Source organism: Stigmatopora argus, chromosome 7 (assembly GCF_051989625.1).
Source record: "Stigmatopora argus isolate UIUO_Sarg chromosome 7, RoL_Sarg_1.0, whole genome shotgun sequence".
Taxonomy (NCBI): domain Eukaryota; kingdom Metazoa; phylum Chordata; class Actinopteri; order Syngnathiformes; family Syngnathidae; genus Stigmatopora; species Stigmatopora argus.
In genome coordinates this window covers 14,892,067-14,908,783 of record NC_135393.1, presented here as the reverse complement: position 1 = coordinate 14,908,783, position 16,717 = coordinate 14,892,067, and the positions used below count along the sequence as shown (strand labels likewise).

Genomic DNA, 16,717 nt, shown 5'->3' with positions numbered 1-16,717 from the left:
ATTTGTGACGTCATCTCCACGCGACTTCTCCGCGCGCTATTTGGTGTCAGGATCTCACGCCCGGGTAAAGAAAAATAAACTTTTGAGTCGATCGGAGGACAACTATTCTCTGGATTATTCAAAATCAACAAGACACTGATGTTTTCTCCGCGTGGCGGTCCGAGTTCGGCCCGCCGGCAACAGAACAGAACACCCGCCAGAAGAACGTCCAGTAGCCTACTGTTCACCCCAAGGAGGACTCCTTTATCGGGAAGGTAAGCAGATATGAGTGATTGATAAAAAGGCAATCACATGCAAAGACAAAAGAGCACCCCTGGATGTTGAAAGAAGTCTGACTATAACTACACCACCTGTGTCAAAGTGGTGGCCCGGGGGCCAAATCTGGCCCGCCACATCATTTTGTGTGGCCCGAGAAAGTAAATCATGAGTCCGGCCCACATCCAATCGAGTTGACGTTAATGCGGCCCGCGAACCAACCCGAGTCAGATACCCTTGAACTACGCTAACTCAAAGATGTCCCAGTATTCCATCAGAAACTGGTCAAAAGAGTAAACGATTCCATTAAAAACTGGTTAAAATATTACAAGATTCCATCTAAAACTGGTCAAAATAGTACTTTAGTTCAATGGACTTCCATAAATCATTCAACTAATAAATATGTCTTTGTGTTTGTGTTGAGAACAGACCGACGCCCACTCGTGAGCAAGGCCACGCCCCCTCAGACGGTCTCAACTATGACTTGGAAACGTTCGGTTCTTCGCTCCCTGTCCAAGTGATGGAAGTGCTGACCGTGCTTAATGGTAAAGTGTGTTTGTGTTAAAATTGGGAGCGGGGGCGGAGTCACCAAAATCTGGATTTACCGTTCATTGCTTTGACCTTCAGCTGAGGAGCAGATATCGGTGAAAGTAAGTGAGAGTGGCTGGGCATGGATGGTCTGCGGGGACAGACTCATCATCTGGAAGATATCCCAGACAGCAGTGACCAAGGTGCGCCAACATTTTCAGCAGAAGCATACGACCTCAAGCGGGCACAGTAATACAATTTGTTTTATTTTTGCAGTTGTGCGTGTGCAAAGAACTTCAGCTGCCCAACAGCCAGTACGACTACACGGCCGAGCACGTGGCCCTGACGGCGACCGGCTCGTTGCAAGTGGCGCCGGTGCAGGGCGTGTCCGTGCTGGCCGTGGCTGCCGAGGGTACCGCTCGCTTGTGGCCCAGCTTGTCTCAAGAGGGGAACTATTCCGAGGCCGAACTAGACTTGGGAGACCTGTGCGCCTTTGTGGTATCAGTCACTGTGAGTAGCCATTTATGTCCTTTTTGTGACGTCTCTTGGATGATGTTGATCCCTTGATGTTGTGTCTTTTGTGCCAGGACGGCAGCTTCGTGGTGTCCTCGGCTAAAAGTCGCATGTTGCGCGTGACGGCAGATGATTCCGGAAGGCTTCAGAACCGAGCGCTTCTTCAGGGCCAGGGCATGTTGTCCGGCATCGGGCGCCGGGTGTCCAGCCTTTTCGGCATCCTGTCTCCCCCTTCCGATGAGAATGTGGGTGTTTTTCTCATGATTTACTTTCTCGGGCCGCACAAAATGAGGCGGCGGGCCAGATTTGGCCCCCGGGCCGCCACTTTGACATCTGTGATGTAGAGTGAGATGCAGTAAATTTGTGATATTTTATTTTAGAGTCTTTGAGACTGAAATTTGATGGTCTGGCTTTTTTGTGGGTGTCTCAGCTTCAAAGTTTGCTGTGGGTGGATGAGACCAGATCCCTCTACGCGCTGACTAACTCTCGCCTCAGCAAATGGGAAGTGGACGCCAGCTCGGAACAACAGACCATCAGCTGGGACGTCCAGCGAGCTCTGAACGAGAACATCGCCGACGCCATTTGGGTCAGTAAAAGCGGGACAGGGTTGCCAGATCGGGGAAAAAAACGTCTCCAGGCCAATTGCGTCCCAATTGAAACCCATTCAAGAAAATCATGGAGGGCCTATCAAATCCGCTCACAGTGTTTTTGAGTTATGAGCATTTATTTGTTACCTCCACCAGGGTTCCGAGGGCAACTACGAGGAGATGCGTGACGGCATCAACGTGTCTTTTCTGGACATGAAGTTTAGCCAGTGAGTTTGAAATGTGGCTCTTTTTTTGGCGCTTCTTCTTCTCTTGTCATCATAATTGCACCTTGTCGTATCAGGAGCGGGTTGGTGGTCCTGGCAGCCGCCTGGCATCCATCCGACACCCCCTGCCTGGTCTACTACTGCCTGGTTACCCTACAAGACCTCGGCGCTTTCATCGCCAACCAGTTTGTCGTGGAAGTCACCAACTTCACCCCTAATTTTCAGGTCAGACACCAAAGCACTTTGGGTGTCATAATTAAATGTTCCATTTTTAAAAGAAATTTTAGTGTGCGGGCAAAAATGGAAATTCTCGAGGAACAAAAAAAACCGCTTAAACGCACGTTTCCCCTCAAAAAACGACAAGAATCCATGTTTCATTGCATTATTAGTTTTTCTATTTTAGTACCAACATCAATATCATCAATTACTAAGATTGTTGGATTTTTATTTTTTAAAAAAAGACTAAAATCTCAATAACTTTCTTCTCATTTTGAACGTGTTTCCAGTCATTTGATATTTGACCCCACGAGACCATTCAATTTTTTCTTCTTAGAGCAAATCCGAGCTGTACACCACCCGTTTCTTGGTCCCGCCTTCCCCCGGCACGGCCGCCTTCCTCTACAACGAAGATCTGGTCTTCGCCTGTTCCACGGGAAGCGGCAGGGTCAACCTTCCCGACGAGAAAATCCTTTTCGGCTCGGCCGGTGAGCTCCCGGACCAGACCGCCAACTCCGCCCGATGGTGATTAAAGCATGCTTTATCTTCCCCAAAAGGTGACGGCGTGCGGGGCGCCGGATGCTGCGCCAACCTGCCCGTCTTCTTCTCTCTGAAAAGCGGCCTGGTGGCCGTGCTGGCCCGGGAACGTGCTTCCATCCTGCCCGAGACCGTGGAGGAGTCGCTGTGTTCATCTTTGGCGGCAGGACCGGAGGTACGACTGACATCTCTGACCGGTTTAGTATGTCAAAGCATAAACATTGTCAGATGGTGCGTTCGTAATTTTGGACTGGAGACTCATAATGTTGCTATTTAAGGTTCCTATGATGGAGCAGCCCACCCGAGCTACCGAGCCGGTGGCTCAAGAAGACAAACCGCGGCTCCTGAAGGCGGCGTTCTTGCAGTTCTCCCGGTACGCAACAATAACAATTTACTTTAATACCTTTACTTCGCTTCCTGAATTGTGCTTTTAAACCAAATGGATTGGTTCCTCTTTAAAAAAAATGGTTGTTGAGACTTCTGCCTGTGTAAAAAACAGACACAGGACACATTGTAGACTTAAATAAGATAAATAAAAGATAAATAAATACAACAACAACAAAAATATCACAAATATTTCAAGTAAAAAATACAACATTGAACAATATGTCATATTAACACACTTAAAATGAGGATTTGGACCACAAATAACCGATTATTTAGTTTATTGATTAGTTAGCAGCCCTAATTCAAACTTAAATGTCTGACTTGTTCCATGTTGTTGTTGTTGCTGTTTTTTTTAATGTGTTCTATTAAAAAAGACGACATGGGGACATAATTACAAGTTGATTGGTTGTTTCAGGTGTTGGGGTTGTTTTTTTTTTATTTTTTCATTTTTCCATAGCATCTTTATTGGGAAAAACTGACCAAAAATGCCTGATTGTGACCCCTCATTTGTAGTACCACCACATTTCATGGTGTTCAGACGAGTTCGTGTGGGAAGCTGGTTTTTTTTCGTGTTGTGTTTGTGGGCATCGTCATTTCCAGTATCGTCTTTTTTTTTTTTCTCCGACCTCAGCAACGACCTCATGGGCGCTCAGGCGCTTATCGACGAGCTCTTCCCGACGGGTGACGACGAAGCGGAGGGCAGCGAACTGGACGCCATGGTGACCCAGATCGACCTGGACCTGCTGGATGACTACCCGGCTTCGGACCCCCGTTGGGCGGAGTCTGTACCTGACGGTTAGAATACATTTTTAAGCAGCCCCTAGCTTAATGCTAATATTCAACGGAAGACGGCATTTACACGGTAACAGAATTTAGCATCTGTTCACCTTATTTAATTTGACTATAGTCCCACACAAACATTTCGATTTTTTTTTAAACCTAGTCAAATAAAAAACTAAAATATCAAGAGCAGACAATAGAAATAAACATCGCCAATCAGGATGTGAAAATTGATATTTATTTACAGTGATCCCTCGATTATCGCGAATTCACTACTTTGCGATTTTTTTCCGCTATTAATTATTTTAGATTTTTTTTTTTTTTTTTTCATAAAAATGTAAAAATTCACACTGAAAAACAAAACAAAAATGTATAATAGGGATGACAAAATAGCTGACTTCTACACTCTACTTGGCAATTTTTCGATTATCGCGGCCATGTCTGGTCTACATTAACCGCGATATTCGAGGGATTACTGCTTTTTTTTTTTGTTTTACCCCATCTCGCAGAGAGTGCTGGCTTCCCCCTGACGTCCCTCATCATTCTCCATCAGCTGGAGGACAAGATGAAGGCCCACAGCTGCTTCATGGACTTCCTTCTGCAGGTATTCAGGTCCTCCTTGGTCCTCTGGGACCCCTTTCCCCCACTCCCATGTCCTCCCTACAATTTAAAACCTGCCAATTCCGTCCAATTTCTCCTCCAGGTGGGCCTCTTGGAGCGTCTGGGCCACGTTTGGGTCCGCTCGTCTCCCATGGCCACCCGGCTATTGCTGTGCGAGCACGCCGAAAAACTGCAAGCCGCCATGGTCCTGAAGAATCACCACAGCAAGCACGGCGAGCTGGTCAACCACGCCATCGGCACGGCCCTGCACAAGAACAACGCCGTCGTGCCGCCGGGTCTCACCGGCGCCGACGTCTTCTTCCGGGAGGTGAGACGGCATAAAGTGACACCTGAGCTGATTGTTGACTAAATGGGTTTTACCATGTTACAGGTTTCACAGATCTCCGCCATCTTTGATTGCCTCCTGGAGGAGGAAGAGAGGAGCTTGAAGGAGAACCCCGTGGACTCGGTGCAGTGGGCCGAGGCGGTTTTGACCGTCAACACCATCATTAAGGTGAGCATCGACAGGGTTATCATTTTTATTCACTCTAAAAAATAAAAAAAAATGCAAACTTGAGGCACAATTTGCCATTCATTTCCTTTAAAGGACATTCTTCACGCCGCTAGTCAGTACAGAGAAAGCAAAGCGTCCATTTACAGGGCGTCTGAACACGCCGCGCCGGACGTGGAGTACATTCCCTGGACAGGTTCATTTCCTCCTTTTGAATATAGGAAAAAGCGTATTATTTATTTTTAGGATTTTCCTAAAATGGCGTTTGGATTGACGAGCCCGTGGTTTTTTTTTTTTGTAGCTCTGGGCGGCGCAGGCGGCATCCGCTCGGTCATCTGCCGCCAGCACGAGCTCATCCTGCGGTCCATGTACCCCCACGCCGACTCGGAGCTGCGTAGCGTGCTCTGCGAGCAGCTGGTGGCGCTGTTGGACTTCTACCTGGGCGGGTACGTGTCTCAGCTCAACTCCTTGAAGCCGCAGGAAGGAGAGCGCTACAACACGCTGGAGATGGAGTACTGTCAACGGCGATCCGAGCTACTGACGCCGCTACGTGAGTGAAACCATTTGGCAAATGCAATATTTACACCCTGGCTGGCCAGATCGTCGTTACGCTTTCATCCGATGGGTCGCCACGATGAACTTTAGAGCTGACAAATGTCGTTTATTGTCTTCAGTGGACTTGGGTCAGTACCAGTGGGTGGCGGCGTTGGCCGAGAAGTACTGCGACTTTGACGTCCTGGTCCAAATGTGCGAGCGGACCGACAACCAGAGCCGCCTGCAGCACTACATGAGCAAGTTTCAAGAGCAGGTAGACTGCGCTCGCCGCCGCCATTTTGAAAAAAAATATATGCACCGTGATGTCGCTATTAGTAGCTTTTATAAGTGACCTTGAAATTAAGAGTGATAAAAATGGCCTGCTCGCTTTATGAATAGGGATAAACAATTCAGTGCAAGGTAGTTGTTTCCAAAAAATGCATCAAATTCACTCCTCAGTGAATTTCCTTGGAAGTAGACGGATTTAGGAATTTAGGAATGGTGATAAGGATCGGTAGGAAAATAATGCGTGCCTCCGTTTGCTTGCAGAACTTTGCAGACTTCCTGTTCCGCTGGTACATGGAGAAAGGGAAGAGAGGCAAGCTATTGTCGCAACCGGCCGCTCAGCACCAGCAACTGGCCGGATTTCTTCAAGCGCATCAACACCTCAGTTGGCTGCACGATATACACGTGCAACAATACCAGACTGTACGTCATTTTTTCATTTTTTTAATGGGGGATTGACTTCTTCCATACAATTGTAGGCGCCTTCTTCAAATGGGTGCCCATCTTGCGTGCAGGCTCACATGACGCTGTACAAGCAAGCCAACGCAGAGACCCGCTATTTCACCAAGAAGAAGACGCTGTTAGCGCTCAGCAAGCTAGCGGCGCTGGTGTCCGATCTCCCGGAAGATGAACGGAGTAAAAAAGTTGACGGTAAAAACCCCAAGCGCCTTGTAGGTTTTTTTTTTAAACGCCATTTTCTAGGTTTTTTTTGTCATGTACATTTATTTATAGATTTAGTTTTTATCCTTAAAACATTCCTTTTCCCCCAAAAAACACACAATTTTCATTGAAAAATCCTTTTTCTTTCCCTGAAAAAATGATTTGCATCCCCCAAAACATTTTTTTAAACTTTCATTATTACACATGATTTGTGAAAAAACACACATACGCTTCCAATACAAAATATTTCATAAATTTGAAGCACATAATGGGTTTTTCCTCAGAAATTGTGGAGCAGGAGCGCTTCCTTCTCCACCAGGAGACGTTGCCAAGACAGCTTTTGGAGGACAAGCAGCAGAAACCCGACACCATGCCGCTACTCAGCGCTTACCAGCTAGTCCAAGTAAGACACCCCAAGTTAAAAAAACATCACTTTTGTTGCCGTCAAGTGAAAAAAAACAACTTGTGCGCAGCTGTACATCTGCGACGACAACCGGAGAGCCAACGAGTACGACTTCAAGAAGGCTTTGGATCTCCTGGAGTACATTCAAGAGGTTACTTCTACTTCCAAATGACTTTGATAGTATTTTGCAATTGACCCATTCATGTTTTGGTCCTTTCAGCAGGATGATGAGGTCAACATCCATTCGCTCAAGTGCCAAATCTTTGGAAAAGCTCTCAGGAGGGACGAGTAAGTAGTTAGTTCGATTAGATTAACCGTTATTCATCCCGTATTCTGGAAATTCGGTTTGTAGCAGTAGCGAGCACAGACACAGGAAAAGACAATGTAGACCTAGATAAAGATTCTGCAGACTGAGGTTGAAAATTAGTCGTTAGTAGTTAGTTTAGTTGAATTGTTGATTGAAAATCAACAAAGTCCATATTTAGAATTAGAATTATACTCATATATGTGCACATAAACAAAGTATGATATATATAGCATGTATAGTACTCAAAATATTTGTTCATTGAAAAAGACACTTGTTTGTTAAAGGCCATAGAAATTAAACACTGCCGTGTATTTTTAAATTATGTTAAAAGCTGTTTTCATTTGTGTTTAACTGTTTCTCATGCATGAGAATGCATTAAATCTTAAAATATTTTTTCATAAATTGTTTCTATAAATGAGGTCCGCCCATTTTTTTAGGTATTTATAAAGATACTATTTTTTCGTCTCCTTTAACATGTTGAAATTGATATTTTCTGACAATTATTCATATATAGAAGATGAAAAAAACAATACAAAAAGTAGCATTTTCAATGGGAAAATATTATCCATAAATTGTGACTGAAATTTATCTTTTTTTTTTCAGTTGGTCTCACGCTGACGGCAACGACGACCCGTTGGAGGCGGCCAAGGACAGCGTCTTCGTCAAAATCCTCGTCAAGCTGACCGAGGAAGGTCGGTCCCAAATCCGCCGTCGTCTTTTCTCGCTGGCAATTTATTTTGCGGCGTTGCAGGTGTGGGACTGCAGACGTACCTGCCGGAGGTCAAGGAGCTGCTGGAACTGGACGAACTCGGCCCCCTCACGTCCAAAGCCTATTTTGAGTTTGTGTTGCGGGCAAATTATGAACATTATTTGCAGGCGCAGATGTGAATGCTCTGTCTAATCATTTCTGTTTTTTTTTTTTTCTAAATAAAATTGATGATGCGTTACATGCTTGCTTGTTGTTTGTCGACGCTGGATTCAAAATATGAACGTGAAAACTTTGTGTCACTCAAAAGCCTTCAAATAGAACCTCAAGCTATGACACGATACTATTTTGCTCTGTTCTAGAGTTGAGAAAAGACGCCCTCTAGTGGAGAATACTTGAAAAATCCCATGCCATGTAAAACCCGTTTGAGGCAAATTGCATTGTCAAATCTAGCAAATAAAGAATTATGGCCACACCTTCAAACTAAGCTTTAATATTGATACATTAGCGTTATGTATTTTACTATTGTGGATTTGCAACTGTTATTTATTCGTATTTAGCGAGTTCTATACCCAACTAATTGAATGACGTCTGAAGGTTAAATCCGAAAAAAAGTACTATTTCATATTGTTCAAAGAAGGAAATATAAATAATAATGATACCAGTTTTGAAAGTGACAACAATGTGAACCTTTTAGTTATTTTTATCAAGAAACATCGATAGCGAGCCACTTCTTGCTCTCAAGCCTTGAGTTTGACATATAGCGATGCCGACTTCCTATTTCGTATTACTCTGAAGGTCCAAACCGGAAGCCAACGACTCCACTCATGCTCGCTTTAGCCGCCCCTACCTTTCGGGGGTCTGCCGAAGAGATGCTGCTCGTTTGAACGCCACCTACGCGACTCTAGCGCTTCGGAAAAGGGTCCAAACCCCTTCCCGAAAGGAGCATCTGTGTAAGTAAAACAATTTATTTCTATTGACACGCATCGTCGTGTTTCCAAACGAGCCGAGAAACAAGAACGCGGCCGCCGTTTTAGCGTTTCCAAAGCCTCATAATGTTATTTTTTTCGACAAAACCTGAGCATTTCGACCACCATTCCCCCCCTACTAACGCGACCAGCTCAGGTGATTAATCAATAATGGATGTTGTTTCCATTCGGCTTGACAGGTTGAGTTGGTCACGTGACGACGCGTGTGTAGTCGAGCCACTAAGCTCAGCTCAGCCAATCAGGGGGCGTGGTCTTGAAATCTATACCTGCCCCGGTGACGTCTCCTAAGGACCACAAATATTTGCGACTGCACGTACCCCCCAAAATCATTTCATCTCATTTTTATCTGATCTTTGCTCCGGCAGCGATGCCGCAGCCGTCGCCATGGTGACCAAGAAAGTCCGGACGGAGTACATGAAGAAATTCCGGGACCCCAAGTGGGAGACCTTCTCCAAATGCTACGAGGACTCGCTGAGGTACCGCCTGACGCGGCGGGTCATGGAGCACTCGCACAAGCCCTGGTTCTGGGAGGGCTGGGATGGCGCTTCCCTGCTTTCAAGCGGGCGTTCTACGCCCAAATCCGCGTCCTGGCACGGGCGCGCCAACCGGGTGGCCCCGGTGCCCGCCGCGGACGAGACGGAGCGATCCGGGTCCGGCTCCGACGCCCCGGAGGAGGTGACGGCGCCGGATGTCGATGCCGCGCCGCCTGCAGGTGAGCGACCCTCTCCCTTTGGGGGCGTGTGCGGTCGATTGGTCGCCGGTCTTTTGCCCCGACCGCGACAACGGGCGACCAAAAGACCGGCGACAAAACAAGGTAAAACAACACGGTCTACGCATCGAAAGTTAGTCGTTGTTATTTTGTTTCTCAGAAGTTGCGGTGATAGAAAACGCCATTTCGGCAACCGCGAACAACGTTGCGGAGCCGGACGCCGCCGACGGGCCGCCGGACTCGAACGGGAATCCCGCCCAACCCACGCAGAGTCGTCGGGAAGGGCAGAACGCTTCACCCGCCGACCTCAAATCCCAGCGAGCCAAAAGCCAGCCGCCGCCAGGGAGCGCCGAGGCTTGGCGCCGGCGCAATGGGAAAACCGCCACGCCCGACAACGTGAGTCCCCGACGCGGCCAATCGGAAAGCAAGACCACGATTAACCCCGACGGATCGTTCCAGAACGAGCGTTGCGACGCCTGCGTGCAGACAACGAGCACGAATCTTCGGCGACGCGCTCGCTCGGCCGACCCGGGCGAGGCGAGACGGCAGCGACGTTGGACCGCCGCCACGGGTGCCGCCGTGGGCGCCGCCGTCGTCGTTCCCACGGCGACGGGGGACGAGCGCTGGGTCACCGAGTACATGCGCTGTTTTTCCGCGCGCCTCAGGTAGAACATCCACAAAAATCAACTCATGTTTCTGCACATTGTGACAAAATAGGACCAAATATTAATGGATAATTCGCCATTTATAAATGAACCTAATTATGATTTTCGGAACAATGGATTGTTATTTCTATATCGCTGATTGTGTATTTTGTTGTTAAGCGTCGACTCTTTTTAAACCAATCGAATCGTACCAGGTTTAAACTGCACTTAATTCAAGAATTAATATATAAATGTCGTATTTATTGTATGGGTGTAATTTTGTTATCATTAGACATTTTGAAGGGGTAAATTTAATGTTTTTAGGGAAATTAGAGTGTGAAATCTGCTAATGGTCATTTAAATTGAAATACTAATTGTATTTTTTTTTATTCACTGCTCACATTTTTAAAAGATTGAAAATAACCATGAATATGACACATTAGCTTATATTAAAAATTTATTTAATATACAGCATTGCCCTTTTTGTACTCTTCAGGAGGGAAAATAAGATAAAAGGTTTATTATATCATATTTCTTGGACTATAAAGTGCACTTAAAATCCTTCTTTTTGCAAAATGTATCAATTCTGGCTGTTTGATGACATCTTTTGGATTGATGAAACAATAATAATGATTAAATATTGATGCACTAATGCGCATTATAGTCCAAAAAAAATAAAAAATTCAATCCTTTAAAGCAAATTATGAATAACATAAAACTGCTACCCAAACTATGCAAACACCATCTTGAATATGCTGAAACCATGAAGTCTTGCTTGTGTGATTTGACATCATTTTTAATGAATTTTGAATGTTATTGCTTGTAATTGAAGCTAACGCTAAGTGGCACTGTCTGTAACTCTAAAGAATGTTTCTAGAAGAAAGATGTATTTGATTTAATGAGTTTTTGCTAATGTTGCCGTCTGTGACTGTCACCGACAACGGGTCATGTTTACAACATTTCTACTTTCACTCGCTCGATTCTTGATGTGAATAAAACCAAACATTTGGAAACGTCAATCATTTCATTTAGAGGCTCATGAGCCACATACGGCTCCTAGGAAGATAAATGGTTCAAATGAATAAACGTCTACAAGTATTTGATTTGAATTTTCAATGCAGCATCCCTTTTGAATTTCAGATTAAAAAATAAGTAAATTAAATATTCTGAATGATTTTTTGACCTAAAATTATATTGATTCAATAATTTAAAAAAATCCACAAATTCTCCATCACCTGCTTTACTAAGCCAACTCATTCACAACATTCCATTTTAAACATCAATTAAAAAAACAAAAACGAATTCAACTTCTTAAAATGTTAAATAAAAAACCCATTTGAAAGCAAGCCACTCTCACTTGCAACTCATTCACATTCATAAAAGTTAAACCTCTGAAAAAGTGTTTCGACTTAAAAAAAACAATCATAAAAACACGTAATGATTCTCAGCAAAAACGAGAATCGGCAAAAAGTCGTTGTTTCACGGGAGTCCCGCCGCCAGGATGCTGCCGACCAGGGCGCGATCCTTTAAAGCGTTTTCCACCGCCGCCTCCTCGATCTTCAGGAACACCTGCCGAGACGAACACGCGCACGGTAAGAAAAGCCACGGGAAGCAGGGGGCGATAGCGAGCGAGCGGACTCCATACTTTGGTGAGTCGAGCTTCTTTGGCTTTCTTGAGCGCGAAGACCCCTCGGCTCTCCAGCAGCTCGCAAAGCGACAGGCACTCCGACTGACTGACTCCGCCCACCTGGCGCTTGGTACATAGGCGACTGTGAACCTCGTGCAGCTGAAATGGCATTGCAACGAGAAAAAAATTGAAGCAAAACATTTCAAACATGCTCTATGTTTGCCTGTATTATTTTTAAACACTAAAAAAATCATAATAAAAGGGCTTTTAATGTTCTTTGTGTTATGCGGTGCGTTCAGGGACAGCATGTAAAACTCAACACTCCACATTTGTACTTAGTTTACTTTTTTTGTTGTCCAAACGATTTCTTTTAGTCACAAATAGAGATTCAATTTTGTAGATATATGAAATACATTAATTAATGTTCTGTATTAGAACAATTTTCTTTAAAAAAACATGGTTGTCTATTAAAATGTATAGTGCAAATCTTTCCCAATTCTCCTTTAATATGGTAAAATTCAATATAAAAACAAAAAAAGAGGAATTGTAAAACAAAACCACTTTAATATGGTAAAATTCAATAAAAAAATAAAATGAGGAATTGTAAAACAAAACCACTTTAATATGTATTTTACACAGATTGTACGTATATGTGGCATAAATAATGCGTGTATGCTTACCTTCCCGAGGGGAATCTCCTTGCTCTTGCCGGCCCGCACCGACATGAGCAAACAGCACACCAGAAGTTTCTGCTGAAGCGGGAAGCTTTCGTTGCCGCTGCACGACGCCATGCGGTCGCCGTAGACCTCGGACAAGACGCGGGCCACTTGAGGGACGCCGGCGACCATGGCGACATTTTCTGAAAACAACAGTGAATCTGGATGTGAATTAAAAGTAGTGCTAGGCATTAAGAAAAAAAAACATTCCACAAGTATAAAAAATATATTTATAATTAACGTATTTGCTCAAGCGTAGGGCGGTTGTCAAAATCTTAGATTAGATAGAAATGAATAATTATCAGTCTTGCTCACCTGTCACATTGATCTTGCCCGCCTTCTTCCGGTGTTCCGATTCCACGATTTCCACGGCTCGCCTGCAAAATGCATCAGCGCCAATTAAATCAAGGGAACCACCATCTCAATCAACTAATTGGTATCAGGTGCAAATGCCCAAACGCACCTGCAAACGTCCAAAGCCTTCCTGGCGTCTCCCGACATGGCGGAAACTTTACGGGCGCAAAACTGCACGGCGGCGGCATCCAACACGCTGCCAGCGGAGGCCTGAAACCAATAACAAAAAAGATTTGTTTTCAATAAGTATAGTTTTATTGTTTGGGGGAATATACTGCCCTCTGGTGGCAACAGTGAATATGACAAGTCACCCAATATGCAACCTGACAAGACCAACATAAATCTATAAAATTTTTGTTTAAGCTGGAATGTTTTTTTCATGCCTTCCTTATTTATTTTAAAGGTGTATTTAGAATTTTTACGTGGAAATAAGCCTTTAATCGATTTGTTCAGAACATTGTATAAAAAATAACAGTAATTAAAAAAAAGAAACATTTAAGCTAGTGTTCATTTGCTATGCAAGCTAGGCATAAAAAACGTTAGCATTTAAGCTAGCGGACGTTTGCTATCCAAGCTAAGTTAGTTTTATCTAAAGCTACATATCAATTTGACTAAATGGACATTTAATATCAAATTAATTTAGTATACAACTGTCGAAATGTTAAAAGTAGCAAGTCAATAAATGTCTGTTCTATTAATAAATTGTCATCGTTTTCAGAAAATATAGGTTCTTTAAGGCTATGTCAACATACTTATTTACGTGCATCAGAGATTGATCCCATTAATCAAACTAATGAACTGCACCTGAGCCAGTCTGTCCCGTACGATGTCGCTGAGCTGTTCTCTGCTGTAGGGCGGGAAGTTAAGCAGCAGGGGGCGACAATTAGGCCTGGCCTGAAGGCGAGGCAGAATGCGGTCAGTCAGGTCCAAAGCGTTGGCAATTCCTGTGCAATCCAAAACCAAAATGTCATTCCAAGAAAGGCAAACAAAGTACACAACAGTAGTAGTAGTAGTAGTACTAGTACATACCGACGAGGCAAAGTCTAGACTTGGAGAGGTGAGGCCACTCAAAGATAGTGTACAGGACATCCTGAGCTTTGCTGTCCAGCTGGTCCAACTCGTCCAAAACCAGCAAGCTAACAACAATTTCATAGTTTTGAGAGTTAAACGACAAAATTACTGGCAGTTTGGATCCCAAAAGAGGGATTTACAGCGCTGGTGTGTACTCACACAGCTGGTCCTGGGCCGGTCAGGTGTTTTTGTAGACCTTTGTGGCCAGTGGGTGCTCTCAGCTTCTCGGCCAAAAGTGGGAAAATGCCGTGCGAGCTGCGTAGGGTCATGCAGTTGACCACTAGCGTTTGCACGTGCGACAATTCTTCCTAAGAAAAGAAAAAGCAATCAAGAATACAGTGTGGAATGTCATACAATGAAATATAGCAACCCAAGGACTATAAGCCACGCCCCCTCTTTTTTAAAACACACCAACCGCTGTTCGAATGCGTGGATGAACATTTTACTGGACTTTTTTTTTTTAATCCAAAAAGTTATTTTTTAAGAAAATATATACATGAATGCTCCCAAAAATGATAATATTGGTAGATTTGGATGAGAAATGGCCCCAGAAAAAGCTGATATTTGTATATTTGAAATGAGAAATGGAGTCCACAACATCAGAAAATGATGCAAAAGGAAATAAAATCTTCATATATTCTAAGTAAAAAGTAATTTTCAGAAGCATAAATCCTCCCAGCATCTGGCACCCAAATATAAACCGCAGAGAACCAAAGTAACGGCTGATAGGTCAAAAATGTCATTTGCCTTTCATTCTATTACATGGCTGCGGGCTTTACCTTCATGTCGCGCAGGACGCAGTTGAGACACGCCGTCTTTCCGGTTCCGGGCGGCCCGGAGATATAAAGGCTGCCGGGCTGGCGCTGCACGGCCTTCTCCCGCAGGAATGTCCGAATGGCAGCGTCTTCCGCTTCTCTGGACAAGAGGCGCTCGGGCACCGCCGTATGCAGCGCCCGCTTCACGCTGGCAAAACTGCCTTCTAAAAAATAATGATAAAAAATAAATTAAATTAAAAAAAAACTGCTTAATTAGCCAATGGTGCTCAAGGATGCTCTCCAAAATAACTCACTTTGGTCCAATTGTTCACACTCCGCCGACTTCTTCTCAGGGCTCGGCCGCGCCGGGCTTCCTTGGACGCGTCCCTGCCGCGTCGGCGACGAGGCGGCGAAGGGGGAAGATGGCGCCGCCGGAGCCCGGCGGATGCAGACGGGGGAGTTTTCATCAAAAGCTAAACGGCGCGGCGTCGACGACGGGGTCCGCGGGGGTGTTTTGCTCTGCTTGGGCGGCGACGGCGACAAGGCGGCGTCCACGTTGAGGGCGTTGTCGGCGCCTTTAAAAGGAGCGGTGGTGTTAATCTCAATGTGTTTTCGGGGGTGGTCGGCGGGAGGCTCGCTATCTCACCCGTGCGTTTTCGAGGGCTGAGGGGAAGCCTCGGTGTGGCGGGAAGCGGCGAAGGCGGGGTGGTCTTCTCCCGCCTTGGGCTGGGATTCTTCTCGACGAGCTCGGGATTAGCAGGTGGGTTTCTTTTAGGTTTGTTCGCCACCCTGGCAGATTTGCGTATGGGAAAGGGCAGGGTGGGCTGCAAGGTACCTTTGGAGCGAGTGCTCGGCATTTCTAAACCCTAAAAATGAGTGAAAAGATGGCGTCAATGGGGGTATATGAGACAACTTTTATGTGCGTGGTGACATGAAAACACATTTCCTTTTTAGTCATTTTAAAAATTCTGCATAAGAGTTGGATTTGTTTGTTGAAAAGAAGTTTTCCCATGTGGACGTTTTTGAAATTGCACATAAAATTCCATTGTAAACCAAGTAATGTAAAAAAATAAATAAATTTAATGCTGCTGAATACGGGTTTTAAAGTAGAAATTTGATTGTATCAGAAAGGCTTGCGAATAATACGGATTTAAAAAAATATTAATATAGAAATGGGAGCGTGGCAGTGAAAGAACGACTCGACTGGACCCCTATAATTGTCAGAGTTAAGAAAATAAAACAGCAAATATAAAGGTGGGAAAGTTATTGTTTATTAGAACACGATTAGTTTAAGAAATTTTATAAGATATGGTAACCATAGTAATATGTGGTTGAAACGTGAGGCGAAAACTAGTACAATGGCAAGTACTATTCTCGTCCACTTTCGACAAACACGCGAAAAAGTCCAGCAAAATATGAGATAATTTTGTTGTAAACTTACCTTTTGTGGAGTAGCACTTGGTGAGTCTGTGCGCGCAGTCTTGCAAAACTTTTAAATATGTATATATATTTATTGGCGTCCTAATTCTCGTCTTTTCCCCTCTAAAAATGCGTGTGGACTGTCCCTAACCAAGCCGACTTTAGCGCCAAATATTCAGCCCGGCTGCAGCTGTTTCCGGCAGATCGCTAGCTGATTGGCCGTCCCGGTCAAGCAACAGCCGCACTTGATGCTCATTGGTCGAGCTCGTACACACCAGATGTGACATAAATAATGACGTAGGGTGTCAACGGCGGGAGATTCGACAGCTCTTCGTTTTGGCGCAAAACGAAGCATTTCGACGGGAACTTTAAGCTAGTTTTCGAAGCCTTTTGGGATTAA

General features: G+C 44.7%; 3 protein-coding genes across 8 annotated transcripts; 2 read left to right on the top strand and 1 right to left on the bottom strand.

Moving 5' to 3' along the window:
* Positions 1-36: 36 nt before the first annotated feature.
* Positions 37-8,274, top strand: nup133 (nucleoporin 133). 4 transcript variants are annotated; one of them, XM_077605209.1, is made up of 25 exons: positions 37-254; positions 685-800; positions 883-986; positions 1,060-1,293; positions 1,371-1,541; positions 1,727-1,882; positions 2,040-2,110; positions 2,185-2,332; positions 2,661-2,811; positions 2,881-3,035; positions 3,139-3,233; positions 3,879-4,042; positions 4,537-4,631; positions 4,731-4,955; positions 5,019-5,141; positions 5,235-5,334; positions 5,440-5,688; positions 5,813-5,946; positions 6,222-6,380; positions 6,473-6,608; positions 6,902-7,020; positions 7,091-7,171; positions 7,244-7,308; positions 7,931-8,019; positions 8,079-8,274. In XM_077605209.1, exons 1-25 carry the CDS (start codon positions 139-141, stop codon positions 8,213-8,215), a joined length of 3,393 nt encoding a protein of 1,130 aa, XP_077461335.1. In that variant the 5' UTR covers positions 37-138; the 3' UTR covers positions 8,216-8,274. The 4 variants fall into 4 exon arrangements, with proteins under 4 accessions (XP_077461335.1, XP_077461333.1, XP_077461334.1 ...); XM_077605207.1 differs by having other exon boundaries at positions 7,241-7,308; XM_077605208.1 differs by having other exon boundaries at positions 2,661-2,816; positions 2,886-3,035.
* A 555-nt stretch (positions 8,275-8,829) lies between these two features.
* Positions 8,830-10,863, top strand: ccsapa (centriole, cilia and spindle-associated protein a). The gene is made up of 3 exons (XM_077606209.1): positions 8,830-8,986; positions 9,388-9,734; positions 9,892-10,863. Exons 2-3 carry the CDS (start codon positions 9,407-9,409, stop codon positions 10,398-10,400), a joined length of 837 nt encoding a protein of 278 aa, XP_077462335.1. The 5' UTR covers positions 8,830-8,986; positions 9,388-9,406; the 3' UTR covers positions 10,401-10,863.
* Positions 10,864-11,599: 736 nt separating this feature from the next.
* Positions 11,600-16,504, bottom strand: cdc6 (cell division cycle 6 homolog (S. cerevisiae)). 3 transcript variants are annotated; one of them, XM_077606206.1, is made up of 12 exons: positions 16,340-16,504; positions 15,545-15,764; positions 15,213-15,473; positions 14,923-15,122; positions 14,303-14,451; positions 14,102-14,208; positions 13,877-14,016; positions 13,182-13,282; positions 13,034-13,095; positions 12,683-12,879; positions 12,021-12,161; positions 11,600-11,944 (listed from the first exon to the last, which is right to left on the bottom strand). In XM_077606206.1, exons 2-12 carry the CDS (start codon positions 15,753-15,755, stop codon positions 11,855-11,857), a joined length of 1,659 nt encoding a protein of 552 aa, XP_077462332.1. In that variant the 5' UTR covers positions 15,756-15,764; positions 16,340-16,504; the 3' UTR covers positions 11,600-11,854. The 3 variants fall into 3 exon arrangements, with proteins under 3 accessions (XP_077462332.1, XP_077462334.1, XP_077462333.1); XM_077606208.1 differs by having other exon boundaries at positions 12,683-12,861; XM_077606207.1 differs by having other exon boundaries at positions 14,923-15,119.
* Positions 16,505-16,717: the final 213 nt, after the last annotated feature.